Source organism: Protopterus annectens, chromosome 1.part0 (assembly GCF_019279795.1).
Source record: "Protopterus annectens isolate FY-2018-M chromosome 1.part0, PAN1.0, whole genome shotgun sequence".
Classification (NCBI taxonomy): domain Eukaryota; kingdom Metazoa; phylum Chordata; order Ceratodontiformes; family Protopteridae; genus Protopterus; species Protopterus annectens.
The window spans coordinates 1,409,898,017-1,409,920,497 of record NC_056725.1 but is presented as its reverse complement, the minus strand read 5'-3'; the positions used below and the strand labels follow the sequence as shown (position 1 = coordinate 1,409,920,497).

General features: G+C 37.4%; 1 protein-coding gene across 1 annotated transcript in view; it reads left to right on the top strand.

The window, feature by feature from the left end:
• LOC122798433 (HHIP-like protein 1) overlaps positions 1-22,481 on the top strand; it is an 861,110-nt gene that overhangs the window by 239,652 nt on the left and 598,977 nt on the right. The window contains exon 2 of the mRNA XM_044067362.1: positions 134-780. Coding sequence (XP_043923297.1) covers positions 134-780 — 647 coding nt within the window. The remainder of the gene's footprint in view (positions 1-133; positions 781-22,481) is intronic.

Here is a 22,481-nt window from a genome sequence, read left to right as displayed (position 1 = left end):
TTTGTGACTGGAAACCATACTCAGTATTGTACACTTGTGCCTTCTGATTAGAAAATTAAGGTACTTTGTTTTATTAAGCATATATTTTGAAACAGAAACAAATATTAAATTCTAAATGTTTGTTTGAATCTAGGAGTGTTCACCATATGCTGCCCACCTTTATGATGCAGAGGATGCCAATACACCCATGCGCCAGTTGCCAGGACTCTGTGGTAACTACTGCACTGAATTCTGGACACAGTGTCGATCTGCACTTAGTATTATTAGCGGAGATATAAAACACATAGAAATTGAGTCAGATCGGGACAAATTCTGTAAATTTCTGGTACTTAATGATCCTGACTACTGCTACCCCAATGTGGTGTCTAACACTAGATTAAACAGTAATCTAGGTACAGTCCAAGAAGATACTGAGGGCTGCCTTCAGCTATGTCTACAAGAAGTTGCTAATGGCCTGAGGAATCCAGTTGCAATAGTGCATGCAAATGATGGGACCCACCGCCTTTTCATTGCAGAACAACTGGGTTATGTGTGGGTGTACCTGCATAATGGATCGAGGTTGGAAAAACCTTTTTTAAATGTCTCACGATCTGTATTGACTTCACCTTGGATAGGAGATGAGCGTGGATTCTTGGGAATTGCCTTTCATCCAAGATACAAGCATAATGGAAAATTTTATGTTTATTATTCAGTGTTAATTAAGAAAGATGAAAGAATAAGGATTTCTGAATATCGAGTTACAGACAGTGATATGAACTTGGCAGATGCAACTTCTGAAAGGTAAGTTTTATTGACTCTGATCTTCTCTTACTAGGTACGCTAAAATGATGTTAACAGATGCCCATAGATTTCATAGCTGTAGACATGACCATTGTAAAGGAGTTTCCAGTTTGACATGTGACCTGAATCAGATCAGCTATTTTATCTATGAATAAAATAATTGCCTATCTCTTACTAGTGCAAGTAAACTCAGAAGAATGATAGAAGTTTGTAATCATAAAGTGACATTGGGTGGTTGCCAATAAACTTTACTAATAGGGCACAGTATTTATAAAGAAACAAACAGCTGGTAATATGAATACCATGGGAGTGTAGGAGCAGTGCAAGGAAATGCAAAGCAGATATTATGTACTTTTTGAATGAAAGGCATTGGCATTTTATCATTCCATTTGTAGATTTTCACTGGCTGTAAGTATTAGAGGAGCAAGCCATCACAGAAAGCCTCAAGGAAGAAGTAGTCAGCAAACTGAGAAGGACAGCAATTGTATGTAGACATATAAATCAGTTAAAGGAAAATTATTATTATGGAAGAAAACAAATGTGTACATGTCTACTTACTGGCCTGCTGGTATAGGGAGAGGATAACCAAGCATGGTACTTGTGACATGGCTTCATATAATATACCAGGTGCCAGAGGATCAGGTTGGGAGGAAATAACGTTGGTGGTAATTTACTAAATTTCTTGTTTAGGAGAGAAAAAAAAACAATAGGTGCAGCTCTCATGAGCCACAGAGACTACTGCAACTCGTGCCTAGATGAAAAAATAGCAGCAGAAAAAATGATTATTTTACATCATGTGAGTATGTGAGCACTGCTTGTGTTGTGGACTGTGCACAGCCATATCAGTAGTGCAGTTACAGCTGAAGACAGTATTAACTGGTATCATGATAACTGTGATAATCAGTCATCCAACTCTTAACCACACAGAGGAAGAAGGAATAGCATGTGTTGGTGCGTGTCAGGACTCCAGGGTTTGAATGACAGACAGGTCATGCGAGTGGACCCCAAACAAGAAAAAGTATACAACCTCAATGGTACTATGGAATAGATTCCAGAGTTCACCCCTGGTCATTCTGGTTCATATAGCAAGTCCAGATTCTGATAGAGCTTGCCGGAGGGAACAGAATCACCCTAAGAGTCAATCTTCTCATCCTGGGAGGAGGGAGTCAGTTCAGTAAACTACATAAATACTTCATGGTGTACAGCAGGTAGTATAACAGTTAAAAGGACTAAAGGACTGAGGACAGTACTCTGGCCTGCTGAACAGCCCGTAGCACAGCGTCTACATTCTGTGCATGTGCGCGCACATGTATGTGTGTGTGTGTGTGTGTGTGTGTGTGTGTGTGTGTGTGTGTGTGTGTGTGTGTGTGTGTGTGTGTGTAAGAGCAAAGCCATCTCTGTCTTGCATTGCAGACTTTGTTTTAGAGATGCACGACATCAAGGGAGGAATAGAATAAATGAATACAAGGGGCTGTGGGCAAAAAAGTGATCTAATCACTGTTAATCTAAAGATATTCTTCACATGTTGTCAGTTATAACTCTGGTAATAAGGAAAGTTTGTGTTTTTTCACTAATATGTGTTTTTATAAAGATTTATGAAAAGTTTTACTGTGCAAACTGATGGTGAACTTAAAGTATGTTCTTCCCTTTTCTTTCACATTAGAGTGACCATGAAGTTGTCATGTACAAGTTAAGGAGATGTGGGTGGTGCATGGGGCTTGTCTTCTGAAAAAAATTCTGTTTTTACTTTTTTTTTGTTTTGTTTGTTTGTTTGTTGTGCTGGGTTAGATGAAGTATGTTTAGACCAGATATGTTCAATCATTTGTGTTTAGACATTTTGTCTTTTAGATCAAATGACAATACATTCCTATATTTATATACAGATAGATGTAGCGATATGTAAATTTCAAGGCAACACCAACATCATTTGTATTCTGGTCAACCGTTGGTCTTATCTCCATATATTTTTTCAAACTTAGTTTTAGTAGAACCTTTAGGATACTTTACTGTAACAACCATAGTTGCAGAGAAGTAAGAAAATTATACTTATGAACAAAAATGAATTCCAGAATCTGGATGTGTGCATGTATACTTCTGTGTATGTGCCACATAGCTGTTTTTTATGTACTTGTAATGTTTATTAAAACAGCACTGCCTTTTTCTGACATGTGCTACTCCTGTTTTAATGTACAAAGGTTATTATAGCCTTAGTGCATGTATTTTCTTGCATACCTTATACTGGATGTGTAAGCACCGAGAGTTTCATTCACCTACCATGTCAGATGTTGTTATTTAAATAGATCCTTGGCTGTCACTGCTGGTGTACCTTGAGTATTTACTCTCACTTTTTTTCTGCCTTTCTACCTTTGGAAGTCAAGACAAAGCTGTTACGGTATCCTACAACAAAAATAGATAATTTAATAAAGTAAGCTCATGGGCCATTACATTGCTGATTGCTTTACTATCTCTTCTCAAGACTGAAACGTATTTACAGATGTTGGCCTGAGTTTTTCACGGGCAGATGAGCCATTGTAGTCAGCCTGGCTCTGCGATAATTTGCTGCAATCTTATGACCAGGTTGCTGCCCGACTAGGTGTTTTATTCAACTTTGATTCCTGACTACATCACCTCTTTTCCTAGGGCTGTCCTATCAAATGTCTACTCATCCCATCTGTTCTTTCCATTTCTACAGAATGAAGGGGTCAGTGTCTCACATATATACAAAGTACACAAAAACACATTTGCTGATTTGTATGCACACATTTCCTGCAAAAAAGAATACTGTATTTTCTACTTGTCAGTTCACTTTCAACATCCTACTCACTTGTTGTTCTTTCCATTTCTGCAGACTGAGGGGTCAGTATTAAAATATGCTTAAAGAGAGCCAACAGGCTCAGTGAAACAGCTTCTAATGAAATGGCATGTTTTCAGTGTCCTACACAGTTTCAGCTGCATACAAAATGAAGGGTGTGGTACCCATATAAGATGTATGCTATGTATACAGCATGTTAAAGTGAATATGTTTCCTGGCTCTTCCCTAAGGCACTGTTGTGGGATTGGAACCCTACGTAACTCTCTAAAGTTCACATTTGCTACTAAACCACAGTTGTTAACCAGTGCATATTATCCCACTACATCTCTCTCCAGCTCTCCATCAGTGCCAGTTTTAGAGTACTTAATGAGGGACTGAAGCACCCCCTCAGTCCTATAATTTGCCCCCTACTGAATGTTAAGTTTTCTTTCAGACTGCTGTTTCGGTTATAAAACAGTGGCCTCCCACACTGAACTGCTTCACCACATGGCCTAGTTTGTACTCAAAAGCTAGAATGTAAACGTGTCCTGAAGCACATAATCTTGTTCCCAAGAGTAAACATTGTGCTTGTCAGTCAACGAGCATTGCTGATCCACAGGAAAAGAGCAGAACACAGATGACAATCCCTAATGCAGGGCATGAGCTCTAGGTGCAAGAGCAAGCTGCATAAAGTAACTTTTATCTTTTAATTTGTATAGGTCTTTATGTCTTTTTATGCATGTAACTTTTTCCAGAGAGAAATAGTTTTCAGTAAGTCCTTCAGTGTGGCATATACTCTTTTCATAAATGGAAAATATAATAAATGCACAAACTGTGTCTGGCCCAGATCTGCTTGACAAAAATATTCTAATGCATATACAGACACAGATGGAAAGGCGCATGCGTGCACACACTCGCGCACACACACACACACTCACCCACACCCACACACATGCACACACATGCACACACACACACACACACACACACATGCACGGATATGCACAGACACAAGTATACTCAGACACCAACACACACACACACACACACACACACACGCACACACACACACGCACACACGCACACACGCACACACGCACACACACACACACACACACACACACACACACACACACACACACACACACATGCACGGATATGCAGAGACACAAGTATACTCAGACACCAACACACACACAAACACACACACACACACATACACATGGATATGCATAGACACAAGTATACTCAGACACCAACAGACACACACACACACACACACACACACACACACACACACTGATATGCATAGACACGAGTATACTCAGACACCAACACATGCACACGCGTGAGCATTTGCACGTGCGCGCACACAAATTCATTCTCTGTCATACATATCCTCACATTTTTGGGAATGGCAATGTCTGTTGTTTTTTTATAGTTGGTAGCTCCATTTCAACAACCTCCCCATCTACAACTCATACTCTCCCCCAATAAGCTAAAATAGTATTTAATACCTAGGTTTTCAAACTAACTTGATGAAAGCTGTCAGTTCTCCATACTGATTACTAATCTAGAACCACAAATGACACCTGTACAGCCTTCCTAGTCCTTTCATGTTATCTGTTATTTCTTTTGTCATATGTGTGTGGCACTATGTCAGATAACATCCTTGCTATCTATGCAGCTGTTATTTTCTCCAAATGTTTATTTAGCAGATAAAAAATGTATTTGCTTCTATAAGTTTGTTTTGTGTTTTATTAATAAATCACTGATTAGCAAGCAGTGTTGTCATAGCCCTGCAGAACATAAGTATGGAGATGAAAGACATTCAAGGAGACCAATGTATATATGACTGTACATACTGCGCAACTTAAAGGAAAATACAGTAAGTATTCAGAGCAGAACAGGAATGAATTATCATAAGCCACTTCCTCAAACGGTGCTGTTAAGCCATTAAGTTTACTTGAACAACGCAATGTTGCCACTGATTTTAAATTCCTTTCCATTTACCTTCTGATGTATCTATGCTTTCCACAGACCTAAGTGATGTCAAAAGCATCAATAGTTTCAGCCTGCATTCCATTGCATTATTATTTAGACTACTGAAACTGGCAGTTCACCCGTGCCATTTGCAGAAATAAAAAAAGCAATGTTTTCTATCTATTGTAGCCCTCTATTTCCTACTGGCATCTAATTCCCCCTTAATGACATTGAAAGGTTCCTGTTCTCTGGCAAATGCCCAGCCTGCCATTACCAGTAAATGGCAAAACACACCCTAACTACAATGCAATATAGTATTAACTCATTTCCATCAAACTACTCTAGATTTAGACACCAAGCAAACTCGTTAAACACCTTTTTTAATGACACTTGGAATATCTAATATTCTGGCAACAGAGATCCAAAGAACTGGCACTGCTGGGTGCCCAGTGTCTGGGTAAAATATGTTGGGGAAAAAGAAAGATCATTCCCCTTTGAATGGATTGCTCATTCTGAATATACACTAATAATCAGTAGAATTTTCAAGTAAAAGATAATACAGTGCAATATTAGACACTGGAGGAAAATGTTTCAAGTACATATTGTACTTGGGATGGAGCCATACAGACTGCAAGCATAGAAAAACTTGAGCTACATTCCATAGGACTGTGATATGGTTTCATGGTACATAGAAGTAGCAAACAGTTCAAGGAGGTAGGGTGTTGCAAAATAATTTGGCAATGGAAGAGGAAATTCTCTGTGGAACAGGAGGTGATGAGTTAGAAGACGTATAAAATCTTGATATAATAATGCTTCGGTAGGAAGCAATTTGGGATTGTAGTATATTGCAAAAGCTCTTTAAGAGACTGTCCCTAAAGCTAAAGGAAGGTAGCTCATGTGAGCCTTCCTTTCTCAGCTGGCAGCTAGAGTAAAACACTCACAGACTCTAATAATGCATCTACAGTATCTGTGCCTTTTATGAGCAATTTGATGAATTTTATAAATGTTACATAGCATTGGAAGGTGTTTAACAGTTTGAATTATAGAAATATACTTCATATTTTGTGAATCAGTAAAGACAGAATTTTGATTTTAAACTCATATAACTAATTAGAAGCTCTAACAGTGTATGATCACACATTCTGCAACTACAAGACAGTTTGGCAGAAAATTGGAATCTGGTGTATGCAAATTCAAGTTAGTCTTTACTGTTAGCAGAATAGTTGAACATCTTAAAAGTTGTAATTTAATTTTCTTTTGCTGTTGAGGAATAATTCTTGAAGGTATTTACCACTTTTTTTCAAGAAGAGGAAAAGACAAAAATATAGCAATGAGGGAGAATTTCTAGAATTATTATAGGCTGAGATAAAAGTAAGAAGGTATTCATTATTTATTCTTTACAAGGAGCTGTGGCTCAACAGAAATTATAGCTGTTTATATTACTAAAGAAAAGAGTCAATTCAAGGACTGTGAATTTGGTTAATTGCATGATTCACTGATTGAAAAAATAGTGATATAGAAATAATGACATAACAAAAAAGGCTTTTGAAATATGAAGACCTGACCTCATCTTACTCTGCGGAGGTATGCCGCAATAGTGAAATCACAAGGAATTGAACATGTGTAAGTTAAAATTTGAGCCAAGAATCAGGCAAAAAATGTAATAAATTGAAAATGTACCAAAACAATTGAGATGATGGAGACACAATGATTGCACACAAGAATATGTGCAGAAAAAAATCAAGTATTGTTTTCTAGAAGTATCTAGAACCACTAGACCTTTAGCTGTCCAGTGATTAATCAGTTTTATAGAAGCTATGGTGGAAAGAATATTTTCAATGATCAGTAAAAGAAAAAATTGAATTGCTAAAAAGAACTTGTATGTGATTCAGCCAAAACCTGAAAATGAACACTAATAATGTGGAAACAGCTGATGTTATAAAGTTAGAGCATTCTGAAGCATTACAAAATCATTACAAAAAGGTACAAAGGCATTACAAAAAGGTAATCAGTCAGACTGATATGAAAAGCTCAGAAGAATTAAAAAGGTATTGAATTTAAGTAAGGCACAATGAAAAGTGTAAAAGTAACAAAATCATTTTAAAGCAGTAGGGTTAAAAAGCACAGTAAGGAATGCAGAATGCATACTGTCGAGCCAGGGATTGTGGGTTTGACTCTCATTTAAGGTGATATATTGAGTTGAGGGTTGGTGTAATCATTAAGGTGTTTATGTCATGGACACAAGGAACAAGATTTGATTCTCACCTGTGAAAGGGAAATTGGCTAGGCTTAAAATGGCTGCCAAGGTCAGCTAGCCTAGTACTTGCCTATGAACATATGAACCTATCACTAATAATATTCAAGACACTGAGAAATACTGGATAGTCAAAAGCTACTAACATGAAAAGTAAAAAGTATAAAATCTTCTTTTGAACAGTTACATAGTCAAAGAGCCACCTCAACAACTGTGCAGAATCTTTGCTGTGCTATCTTGCATCACTGTTCTGATTTATTTGCAAGTATCGGAAGCTTGCCAGGAGAATACCATATTCAGATAAATCCAAATCATAAGAAAGGACAAGTAGATTTCATGAATGAAACTATGCAGGACATGAAGTGACTTGAAGTTTCAGTTAATAAAGTGCCAGCTGAAGTGTGAATAATATGACCAATGTTGTTAAGCGGGTCAAGAATCTCATATGCATTAATCTATGGTGTTAGAATAGATTCTTTAAAAGAGAGCCTTGTACATTGTTTGCAGTTAAGGACATGATCTATACAATGATATATACTAAGATCTTTTCAGTATTAGATGCAAACCAATGATTCTGGTAGATAAAGTTAGATGAAGAAAGCTCCAATATGTGTACACTCAATATGCCATTATGAAGGTATCCATTCCTGGGACATCTGTTTGGTAGATCATCAGTGACAGAGATTTTTTTTAAAGAGCTGAATGCTTTCAAGTTATTGTGATCATAACTAATGAAATTTGTTTATGGTCATTCAAAGGAAGAACACAATATTATATTATAGTTTTAAATTAAATATAAACAAAGGTAAAAATTAGAGTGACAAGTATAAAATATATAGGTCATATTCTACCATTAGAGTCACTGAAGCCAGAAATAAAAAAACAGAGCTGTATGTCAAAACCAAAGGACAAGCAAACATTAATGAGATTCCAAGGAATGCTACAGTATTGTGCAAAACCTACACCTAATATTTCTGAGATAGTTACTCTGGAAATAGAAGTTATGAACAGGAAAAGAGTTTTGAAATGCTGAAAAAACTGTTAACAGAGACAACTACATTGGCATACTGTGATGTAAGCAATCCATTTGCTGTTGCAAGTCGATATAAGTAAAAATGGTATAATGATTGTGATATCACAAGATTATAGTTCAGATGCTTGTTGGCCAAGAGTATTTACTGATATACAAATGAGATACGCTAAATAGAAAAGGAACATCTAGCAATAGTATATACTGTAGATATGAGAAATTCCATGAGTATAGCTATGAACAAATGGAGACATACTAAAAAAAAAAAAAAAACAACTTGCAAAGCATATTCAAAGAGTGTTTGTGCATGACAAGCAATGTAGGATGTGATTTAATTTGCAGCAGTATGACCAGAGAATGAAAAATGGAATGAGCAATAAACTATGTATAGCATATACTTTGAATAGAGAAAACGTTTCACAGAAATATGATGATTTGCTGGAAGAATAACTGAAGATTGTTTGCAGTTTATTTTTGGATGATTGCTGGTTAGAGTTTTCTTTTCTTTTAGCTGGAGTGAGAGGATTCCTTGCTCACACAAGTAAGGGGGGGGGGGGCAAAGCGATCAGGTCCTCAGTGGCTACTACACAAGTGGCAACAACAAGGTTCCTGAAGTTAAACCTGGTGCTGCAGTCTATTTTTGGATGATTGCTGGTTAGAGTTTTCTTTGCTTTTAACTGGAGTGAGAGGTTTCCTTGTTCATTTATTATACATCAGAAGCTCTTAACACATTTCATAAAGAAATTCTAACTTTTCAATCTTTAGAGACTACATAGACTGTACTACAGCTGTCTATTGCAACATCTTTCTGTCTGTCTTTGATAGTCCTTGTGTATCTCATTACTTTGACTAAACTTCTTGGAATTGATCTAATATTTTATCTCTTCCTGGTTCTCTTTTTGGGACAGTGGGACTATTCAAGTTATAGATTTGCCTACTGAGACACTTATGTGGGAGAGTGATTCCTTACTGTAACTCAGTATTTTTCAAGTATTCTCTGCATACTTTTGTTCTTATTTGCTGTGTAGATGGCTTTTTGAATGGATGCCTTTGATTCCTTCTGTTGACTAGTCCATCCTCTATATGGACTATAAATAACTTTCTTTTCTTTTCTGGGAGTTACTACTGTTTGCAGTTGCTGACCTTCTCATGACTGTTGTCCTCAGTCTCTTTTTCTCCTGATTTTGAATCAGATAATCTCCTGAAGTGTTTGCCATTATAACAATGTTGTCTCTGCTGAATTCTTTCCCACATCCCTTAAGTCTCTGTATCAGTAATGTAGGTGAAGTGTGTAATTTACTCCTTAGACTTCTTCCTAGCAACAGCTGAATGGTGAGAGACTGATTGCCTGCAATGGATTATTTCTGTATTATAATCCTGCAAAGAGACACTCTCCCAAACTTCTGCTTTGCTCTCTTTCATCAGATCTTTTTTTCTACCATATGAATTGTTCTCCCCACTCGCTCATTTGGCTGTGAGTGCCGGAACTTACAGTTACATTTTTGAAACCACCCATTTAAGTCTTTTAAACTCTTGAATCATAATCTGTGAATTCATATGCTTATATGACAATATTAGTATTTTCCTGTTTTGAAAAAATGAACAGCGATGCACTAAACTTATTCATGTTATATTACCTTACAGCTTCATCACTTCATGGTACTTGTGATAGTAATGCACAAATATTAGGTAACTGCTTCTTTTAACAGAAATAAACCTGTGCCCACTCTATTTCATTGTATACATTGTACTGTAAAGGCTAACATTTCTTGTCTCTGACTGCTATTATTATATACAGTTACCATTTGCAAAAAAGGAAAAAAAAAACAGAGTTGCAATGAAAGTGCCTTAGACCTGCAGTTACTGAACCAATTTACAGTCACAGGCTGGCTAGAGCAAATATCATCAGGAGAGAAATTTCAACATACTTTTCATTTAAAGAGGCAATACATTGTTTCCAAAGATTTACAGTAGGTGAATTGGACACTCTAAACTGGCCATAAGTGTGAGCGTGCATTCGAATGTGTGAACCTTGGCACTATATGATTGTCATGGTTGAAATGACAACCCTGACCCCATGTGCAAAAATGGGACAAGGGGTTGTGGATGGATGGATGGATTGATGTTCAGAATATCAAGATTATAGTACCTAAGCTGCTATGCAGTTGTGAAGAGTCTCAAAAGAAGTTGCATCTTGGAATAGTGAAATTGAAGAAAAGAACTAGATATATAATGTTTTTGTCCAGGATGTCAGCACAGATAGAACAAGAGGTACAGAGTTGTAATATATGCAGTTCATATAATAATAGCAGTCAGAGACAAGAAATGTTAGCCTTTACAGTACAATGTATACAAAGAAATAGAATGGGCACAGGTTTATTTCTGTTAAAAGAAGCAGTTACCTAATATTTGTGCATTACTATCACAAGTACCATGAAGTGATGAAGCTGTAAGGTAATATAACATAAATAAGTTTAGTGCATCGCTGCTCATTTTTTTAAAACAAGAAAATACTAACATTGTCATATAAGCATATGAATTCACAGATTATGATTTAAGAGTTTAAAAGACTTAAATGGAGAAGGGGGAGGGGGGTTTCAAAAATGTAACTGTAAATTATGGGCACTCAGCCAAATGAGCGAGTGGGGAGAACAATTTATATGGTAGAAAAAAAAAAAGATCTGATGAAAGAGAGCAAAGCAGAAGTTTGGGAGAGTGTCTCTTTGCAGGGTTATAATACACAAATAATCCATTGCAGGCAATCAGTCTCTCACCATTCAGCTGTTGCTAGGAAGAAGTCTAAGGAGTAAATTACACACTTCACCTACATTACTGATACAGAGACTTAAGGGATGTGGGAAAGAATTCAGCAGAGACAACATTGTTATAATGGCAAACACTTCAGGAGATTATCTGATTCAAAAGCAGGAGAAAAAGAGACTGAGGACAACAGTCATGAGAAGGTCAGCAACTGCAAACAGTAGTAACTCCCAGAAAAGAAAAAAGTTATTTATAGTCCATATAGAGGATGGACTAGTGAACAGAAGGAATCAAAGGCATCCATTCAAAAAGCCATCTACACAGCAAATAAGAACAAAAGTATGCAGAGAATACTTGAAGAAATACTGAGTTACAGTAAGGAATCACTCTCCCACATAAGTGTCTCAGTAGGCAAATCTATAACTTGAACGGTCCCACTGTCCCAAAAGAGAACCAGAAAGAGAGAAAATATTAGATGAAGTCCAAGAAGTTTACTCAAAATGATGAGATACACAAGGACTATCAAAGACAGCCAGAAAGATGTTTTAATAGACAGCTGTAGTACAGTCTGTGTAGTCTCTAAATTATTTTATTTATTGTCATTTGTTGACTGGGAAAGTTCGCTTGGCCATTGACCCATTTTCAGTGGAGGCCCGGGGAGAAAAGCTCCAGGTAATACATTCAGTATAAAACATTTAGTATAAAAACATTTTGGTGTTTAAGAAATTATAAAAGTGTTTGCACTTTATATACATAGTGGTAGTACATACAAATATATCACATTTAAAGTGAACATACTAAAGACACTTTGAATTAAAAAAAAAAAACATTTATACCTTTTATACCAAAGTGGTAGTATATTTAATATAGTACGTTTAGATGAACATATATAGTTCCATATTCAGGCAAAAAATTCTTACAGGGATTGGGTACAAGAAAGAGAAAGTCAATCAGTAAAGAGGTAGAAATATACAGCGGTAATTGAGTGTCACCTAGGATATTTTAGCTAGAGGTAGGGAAAAGGGAGAAGAAAAAAGGCAAGAGAGGGTATCAGTATTTAATGCATTAAGTTGTGATTGTCACTTGGGATCGTTTAAGATGAGATAGGAAGGCTATGGGAGTTTGATTGTTGTGCAGAGATATGATAAATTATTTTGATAATGTAGTTTGAGTGATGATTTAAAGAATTTTAAAGATTCCATTAGGGTTATATGGGAGGGTAATGTGTTCCAAAGTTTGGCTATATTACAATAGTATAGACTTTGTCCAGCTCTTTTGTTTGGTTTTATAACCTTTATTAGTTGTTTCTGGGAGGATCTAAGTGACCGAGTAGGAGTGTAGGTTTGTACGACTGAGTGGAGTGCTGGGCAGAGGTGGGGTCTGAAAATTAGTTTATGTGCTAGTGTTAGTTGAGCATATGAAAGATGGCTTGAGAATTCTTGCCAGTTGAGTTCTGCAGTTTGCTTCACGGCTTGGTTTTCCTGAGGCATATTTAGCTATTTAGTAATAGCAGGATTGCAGTTTATTCCTAAGGGATGAAAGTAGGCTTGTAAAGATGGCACTTCCATACAGAAGGGAAGGGAGGAGAAGGGTATTTGCTAGTTTAGCTTTGGTTTGCTTGTTGAGGTATAATTTGTGCCGATATCGTTTGCCTAATTTGAAGTGTACTTTTTATATTATGTTATGTATATGTGGCTCAAAGGTCAGTTTGTCATCTATTGTCATACCTAATAGTTTGGCAGTTTTAGTTATTTCTATTTCAGTTCCATCTTCAGAAAAAATCTCGAAGTCTAAGTTTGATGGTTTGGAACTGAATAGGAGTAGTTTTGTTTTTTTTTTGGTGTTTAGTAATAGTTGAGAATTATTTAACCAGGTTTCTATAGAAGTGAACACTTTTTGGGTTATTTTGCGAAGGTCAGGGAAGTTGTTGGCAGAAGATATAATTGTCGAATCATCAGCATATTGGATCAAGTTGCCTAGTTGAGAGACTTGGTGAAGGTCATTGATAAAAATATTAAAGAGTAGTGGCCCTAGAATGGAACCCTGAGGGACTCTGTTGTTTTTTTGATAGGTAGATTGTGCTTTTTCCCATTTTATTGCTTGTTCTCTGTTACTGAGGTAGGAGGTAAACCATCTGACAAAAGTGGGGGAACATCCTAGCTTTGCTATTTGGTGTAGTAGTTTGTTATGTGATACTGTGTCGAAAGCTTTTGACAGGTCTAGTAGGATTACTGAGGTATAGAGACCAGTGTCAAGGGGCTTTGTTGATAGTATCTGTAAAGGACAGCTGGGCTGTAATTGTGCTATGTCCTGGACGGAAACTGTGTTGTGTGGGAGAGAGAAGCTCATTGTCTAGGAGATGTTTAAGTAACTGAGTGTGCATGCATTTTTCCAATATTTTTGATAATGGTGAAGGTATTGAGATTGGGCGGTAGTTTGACAGGTCATGGGAAGTTCCACTTTTATGTAGTGTGGTGATGACAGATTTTTTCCATAAGTTTGGTACATAGCATTCAGAGAGAGACCAATTTATTAGTATGCTGACTGGGTATGCAATTGCACTTGATGCTAGTTTTAAATATTCAATTGATTCATTGAGTTCAACAACTACGCTATCTTCTCTGTGAAACAACGAAAAAGCACAGAGGAAATGCAGTGCAGGCTCCAGATAAAACATTTATTACAATACACACTCGCCGTAGATTAACAATGAAAATACCAAGTAATAAAAACAGTGTAAAAACTACAACTTATTAGAACTGGTTGAGCGCTTTCACCAACAGTATGTTGGCTTCTCAGAACAATTGCATTAAGGTACACAGATGTTTAAATAACTTTTTTGGTGCCAGAATCTTACTGCTGCCCTTAAAGTAATATAGCTCCATTTTTTTGACATGAGTACACTCAAATTGTTTATGTAAACATTCCCTCTTGTACTTATTTTGCCATATAGCTTGTTATATTGTACATCACTGTTAAAATTCTAAATACAAATTCTAACTATTTAAGAATAAAAAAAAAAAAAAAAAAAATAAAATGAATGTTTCCTTATGCTATTGCAAAATGATTCCAATCCAAGATGTTTAGGAATAGCATCAAGAGAAAAGATGGTAATAATGCCTTGTATAGGCATATTGAAATGTCAGGGCTAGAACACAATTTTAAATTTGCCATATTAGAGCACATTAAATACAATCCAAAGGGAGGTAACAGGAAGGAGACACTGAGTTATAGAGAAGTATGGTGGCAACTTTTTACAGATGCTTCAAATACACTAGGACTAAATGACAACATATCAATAAAACCCATATTGCTGAACAGAATGTTACGAATGTGAGAAATTACTCTTGGGTTATATAACATAACAACAACAACACACATTTTACGAGTGTATGAATAATTAGAAAGAATGGTATATGATATAATTATTTGGTGAAAATGTTTTTGAAGGCAGTAAATAAATATTGTCGATGCACACTTAACTAAACACAGAAATTTCACTTGGGGATTCTAATTACATGAAGTCTTACTATAAAATTCTATTTCATTTTATTTTTATTTTTTATTCTTAAATAGTTAGAATTTGTATTTAGAATTTTAACAGTGATGTACAATATAACAAGCTATAGGGCAAAAGAAGTACAAGAGGGAATGTCTACATAAACAATTTGAGTGTACTCATGTCAAAAAAATGGAGCTATATTACTTTAAGGGCAGCAGTAAGATTCTGGCGCCAAAAAAGTTATTTAAACATCTGAGTACCTTAATGCGATTGTTCTGAAGAAGCCAACATACTGTTGGTGAAAGCGCTCAACCAGTTCTCATAAGTTGTAGTTTTTACACTGTTTTTATTACTTGGTATTTTCATTGCTATTCTACGGTGAGTGTGTATTATAATAAACGTTTTATCTGGAGCCTGCACTGCGTTTCCTCTGTGCTTTTTCGTTGTTTCACAGATAAGATAGCTTTAAATATTCAGGGGGGGGGGATTTGTCAACGAAGAGAGAGCAGGATTTAAGTTTATTTAGAAGTTTACATATTTGTGAGGTCGAAATAGGTTGGATGGAAAATGAAGGTGCTACTGGATTTTTAATGCAGGAGTCTATTATAGGGGAAGTGTTATTATCATGTGAGGGATCTGTTGTAGGGTCTTTGATTAGGTTTTGAATAGTAGTTATGAAATGGGTGTTAAAATCATGAGAGATTTCCTGTGGGCTTTTGTCAGGTGTGGGGGATGGATTTTGTACAGTGCCAGGATTAAGTAATGTGGAGACTGAATTCCAAAACTTATTTGGGTTGTTCTTTGCATTGGATAGCTGTAAGGTAAAGTAGTTTTTCTTATCTTGTATGACTAGTTTTTTGGAATTATTTCGGAGTTGCTTATAGGTCAGTTCAGTTTGTTTGTTTTTTGATTTTTGCCACTGTTTCCATGCTTTATCTCTGTGGAGGAGGCTTTGTTTTGTTGATTTAGTTAGCCAGGGGGCATGATTGGCCTTGGTACGTTTGGTTCGTATGGGGGCTAAGCTATTCAGTGTGTCCAGAAAAAGTTTGTTGAAATAGTTAACAGCTTCATCGAGGGGAAGAGTTTTTAGTGGGAGCCAATTTTGAGTTTTTAGGATGCTTATAAATGTATCTGGGTCAAAGTTTGAAAAGTTAAAATTTCTTTATGAAATGTATTACAGCTTCTGATGTATAATAAAAGAGCAAGGAATCCTCTCACTCCAGCTAAAAGCAAAGAAAACTCTAACCAGCAATCATCCAAAAATAGACTGCAGCCCCAGGTTTAACTCCAGGAACCTTATCACTTGTGTAGTGTAGGTGCCAGCTTTTGTGACTACTGTTATGCCTTGCTAAAATCTGTTACACTCAGCTAGACTGGATACACCAGGAGCAATCAGCTGCAAATCTTCTTCCTCTTAGCCCACCCCCACCCCTTTCATCCATTTCACTGTTGATAATTTGTTGTATGTTAAGGTATTTATCCCCTCTCAATAGTCATAACCTTCAGTCCCTCCTCCTCAATACTTGTTCTTCACTAAACACCAAACAGAGGAGCAAAGTCTCCAGCTGCTTTTATCTTTAGCTGCATTGTGTGCAGCAAACAATGAGCTAAGGGGAATGCAAATATAAAAGAGAATAAAATCTGCCATTGCACACTAGTAAGCAGCATATAACCTCTACCTGTGGTGTACTCCTACACATAGTTTTTCTTGGAGAAACCTTCCAGTCCTTGAACAAGGGTGCCTGTATGCTTACCTTATTTCCTTGGCTGTCCTTTGATAATTAGCTAGGATAGCAGAGTGCCTTTGATTCTCCCCTGCTACGTTAAATTCCAGTTGATGGTTTCCCTCCCTTCCCCCACCCCCCCCCAAGTGATTGCTCAGGTACAACACACCAAAGGTTTAAAAAACCCTGGATGCCTTATTTGCTCTAATTGCAGCTGAAAGCCTTCCAGGTGTAGCATCTCTAGTAAGTTTTCTGGACTAGCTGATATTTTTTTTTTAGCTAAGTTCTATCTGGAAGGTGTAGCCCCGCTCTGCTCACTTCACTCTCCTCCCACTCCCATTCCCACCCAACCCCATATCATTACCTTTATACCTATCCATACAACCACACCCCCTCACTTCCTCCCTAATCCCCCACCCTCTGCTTCCTGTTCTCATACTACCTCCCTTCTTTGCTCCTACCCACACTTACTTACTATCCACTATCAAAGACTACTATACCTTACTCACACCCCTTCCTCTCATCCTCTGTTCTACATCCCATAAAGTGACATGTCTCCTACAACTCAAACTATACTTTTACCTTCCCCTACACCTTATACTCTATCACCTCACCTCCTGTCACTCACAATTACCTACTCCCTATTTCCATCCCTCAAACACCACTCTTAACTCAAGTACTACACCACAACCCTATCTACTAATGTGTCCCTCCATCCTTCCCCCCACCACTCCCATTCCTAAAACAAGAATATCTCCCCCCTTCCCTTTAAAACAAAAAAACAAAGTCTACTTACTCAAATTAAAACCCCATTACAAACCTCTACTTCTGTCTGGTGACATTCATCCTAACCCACACCCTACAGACACTACCCTGAACAATAACCTCCCCCCGTATCTAAACCTGCCAACCCCTCCAAACCACAAAAACAAGTACAATTCTGCTCTATCAACATCAGGAGCCTTGTAAATAAAGTTCAGGAACTCCATGCTTGGATAGCTAACTATACTCCTGTCATAGTTACCCTAACTGAAACATGATTAAAACCACACCATCTGGACAGTGAAATCATCCCTACTGGCTATAATAAAAAGGAGGAGGTGTCTCCATACTCTACTCCAATTGTCTCTCCCAAATCAGTCCCACACTAGACTTACCCTCCTTCTCACCAGCTGAACTCCTACTGACCAACTTCAAACTTAACAGTTTCAACACCATAACTGTCGCAGCAATCTATATTCCCCCTGGTGATAATATTAACATACTTGAGAACATCCTATCTCACCTCTCACATACCACACACAATGAAATAATTATACTGGGAGATCTAAATATTGATTGGCTTACAATACAAGCTCCCAACACTACTTCCTGTATAAACCTACATGGGTTTGAGCAGCTAATCACAACCCCAACCTACATTAATAAACCTCCCCTACCTAGCCCTCTTCTTGACTGGATATTGGTCTCCCACCCTCAAAACTATCATAACTCCCAAACCCTTCCAAATGCCCTCAGCGACCACTGCTTTATAACAGTTATCAGACATACTTCCCACCTTACCAAACCTAACGAATTTATTACCACCCGCTCACTTTTGCATTTCTGTCCTAAATCCCTTATTCACCAACTCTCCAAAATTAACTGGTCTTACCTCACCATTTTTACTTTAGATGAAGCTGTCCACTCCTTCAACACTACATTCCTAAACATTCTTAACTCCCTTGCTCCTCTTTGCACAATTAGAATCAAATCTATTACTGCTCCCTGGCTCACTAAATCTATCAGAACCCTCATGAAAGACCGGGATAGGATTTGGAAAATGTGGACTAAAACTAGGACCCCTTCTCTTCTTCAGAAATATAAAGAACTCAGAAATAAAATAAAAAAAATCATCCATTATGACAAAATAAACTTTATGCCAATCCTCCCTCTACTCTCAAATCAGACCCAAAGAAATTCTGGAGCTCTATTAAACAGACTCTTCATCCAGGAAACCCTTCCTCTCTTAACCCATGTCCCATTGCAACACCTGAAGACACAGCCAACAAATTTAACAATCATTTTATAAACTCAATAACCTCCATAATAACTTCTCTCCCCCCCAGAAACAACACTAGCACCCCCACAAACTCTATACCTCTTCCAAACCCTCCTAACTCCTCTCTAAAAGCAGTATCAACTAACTATGTAAAATCATTACTTTCTAAACTTAAACCTTGCTCCCCATCTGTTGACAAGCTACCCTCTTACTTCCTGCAGATTGCCTCTGAACCTCTTGCCTATCCTGTATCCATCAATTTCTTTGCTTTACCCATTCACAAAGGGGACAACTCCTCAGACATATCCAACTTCAGACCGATTGCCATACTCTCTCCACTCTCAAAAATCCTAGAGAAATGCATTCACAAGCAGGTAATGCATTATCTTCACCAGGAAAACCTTCTCACACCCACACAGCATGGTTTTCGTCCCAAGCATAGTACAACTACTGCACTCATATCATTCATCAACATAGTGTCCCTAGCTCGGGATAACAATAAACTTGTCTCATGCCTATTTCTTGACCTTTCTAAAACCTTTGACACTGTCTCTCACCCACTCCTTCTAGATAAACTCACTAACTTACATTTCTCTCTCCCTACTATCTCCTGGTTCTCCAGCTATCTCTTTACCCACCAGTAATCAGTTAAATGGCTCTCTGCACTATCCTCCCCTATCACTGTACAAATGGGAGTCCCCCAAGGGTCCATACTTGGACTACTACTCTTTAATATTTTTACCAACTTGCTCTACTCCTCTTGTCCCCACTCAGCTCTTGTACAATATGCTGATGACTCAACTGTTATAACCATTGTTGACAACCCAACTGACCTCCACTCAATTACTCAAGCATCCTTCCACACCATTGAGTTTTGGCTTAGTGATAACAAACTAATACTTAATCCAAAAAAAACTAAGCTCCTACTCTTCCTCCCAAAAACATTACCACATTCAAAAGTACATTTACCATCTTATCCTGCAACAACACTATCATCTCAGCTGAATCTAGTACTAAATTGCTAGGAGTTACAATAGATGATCAGCTTAAGTTTGATCTCCATATTACTAACTCAGTAAAAAGAACTCATCAGACACTTGGATCCCTTTTCCATAGCAAGAAATACTTAAATAACACTGCCCGAATAACTCTCTCCCAGGCTTTATTACTCCCAACACTCCTGTATAGCTGCCACATATTCACAAACTTAAATTCTACACTTATTTACAAGCTTGAAACTGCCTATAATAAGATTGCCAGATTTGCAGCTAACCAAACCTACAAGTCACTCCACTGCTTATCACTACAGCAACTAGACTGGCTAGAATTCCCTCAGCTCCTCCAACTATACCAACTACAAATCATCCACTCTCTCCTATACCTACCCTCCTTCTGCCCCCAGCTTCTCCACTATCATATCCAAATATTCCCCTGCAAGGATGCTATGCAGCTCAAATCAAGAATTATTAGACATTTACAAACTCAAAACCAACATAGGCTGCCTTCTCTATAACTATAACCCAGCTATATCCTGGAACCAACTTCCCTTGGAAATATAATCCCTCCAGTATAGCAAAGGTTTCCAATTAGCCACAATGAAATACCTAAAAACAAAGTGGTCTTGCCACCATAGCCAACCACCCTGAAATCACCATCCTTTCACCTATTTCACAACCTCACTCTTAATGTATCTAACAATAATCCCCTGCCTCTTCTACCTCTTCCCTTCCTCTATCTCCAACCACTCTTAATTCTTAAAGTCTCAAAACAACCTACCTGTCTAGTCTGTCTCCTATACTCTACCTCCCCTACATCTCCTACTAGCCATTCTTACTTTCCTTTCTTGTTTCCAAACTCCTATACAACTAGATCCTACCCACTTTAAATAAGCATCTGCCTAACTATTAACTCATTTTGCTCTAAGCAGCTTAAATAATATTGTAACCAGTCACATTTTCTTCTGCTAATTGTTTAAAACCTTGTTTGTAACAACTCGCATACTTGTCTGCCAATTGTTAATACTCTGTATAATTTAATTGCATGAGGAGCTTTTTTTCTCTCCAGGTCTCTGCTTGTAAGATCCTATAGCTGATTGTTACTACTATGTTACTAAAATTTAATAAATTGTTTTCTAGTCCTGAGGAGCTTTTCTCCCCGGGTCTCTGCTGAAAATGAGCCAAAAGCTCAGCCAGACTAACCTGGTTAACAAATGTAAAATAAATAAAAATAAATAAATAAACCAGCAGGATGCTAGAAGAGATAGACTGAAAGCTAATTAAACATGTAACTGATGTACAGTGATGCATGAAAACATAATATGTTTATAAAACTAGAGAATGTAGTATATGGTAGTATCTTATAAGATTCTGGTGCCAAAGATAATAGGATGCATGTCAGTGGTCCTTCTTCTTTGGTAGTCACAGTAAAAACCTTATAGAGAATGACAACACATCCTCTTTGTGATGTTTGTGAATGCCCCGATGAACATTATAAATGGCACAGAGGATGTCTGATGGGTGGCTGTTGTCTGAACTATATAAACTACCAGTTGCTAATCAAGACTATAATGTGTGGCTCAAAAAAAGTATCAGAAAATAGGCAGAGAATGAAAAAAAACATGGAATGAGAGTGCCCACTTACAGGATAAAAACAGAAAAGACAAAAGCTGTGGTGTAAGTTCCTGAACTGAAAAGGTAGAGGCATGTGTGAGAAAAGGAAACACTATTAGTTATTACAAACCAGAATATAGTCAAAGGGATAGTAGGGTGAAAGCCAATAAGCAGCGGTGGTCATTCAGTAATGTGCAACACTGCCCCTGGTCTATTTTGTGGAAGTGTATCAAGAACATAAACATAAAACTACCCTGGGGAGGAATTTAAATCACATTCAGAAATAATACAAAGAGGTGGCAGGAAATAAGACCAGTCCTGGTAGCTCAACAGGACAGTCTTGGTAGTTCAAGAGGTAGCATACTTGCCTTTGGTGTGGAAGGCTGTGGGTTTTATTCCCTCGCCAGGTAGTTAGATTCATTTTCTAAACACAAATTCTCTGCCTACACAAAACTGTTCACAGAAACCTTATACAGGCATGTTAATAGCTCCTTAGAGACAGCTGTACTCACCAGGAGAAAATACAGAACTAACAAAAAAACAAGCCACAGCTCCAACAATTTATTTCATCATTGCACCATAGAAATCTGGTACCTGGTACCAAAATTAATGGAAGAAAATGTACTGCTAAAGGCTTCTTCAATTGTAACTCGGGGGGGTGTATATAATAGGATGCAATTGTTTGAAGCCTATGTGGTATGTGGGTAAAACCATAGGCACAGTTAAAATCCATATATTATAGCATTTGGGGTACATTAGGAATTGTAACACAAAAATCTTGTAGCTGAGCACTTTATGGAGGCACATGGGGGGGTAGATTCTGTATTTTTTCTTTTCAGTGTTAGCAAAGCCCTTTTTAACAAGGGGTGGTGATTATTTAACTCAATTATTAGAAACAGAAATTAATCCACAGTGGTGCAGTGGTAGCATTGTTGCCTCATAGCAAGAGGTTCTCCTGTTCGATTCTTGGCTGGAGTGATTTCTATGTGGAGTCTGCATGTCCTCCC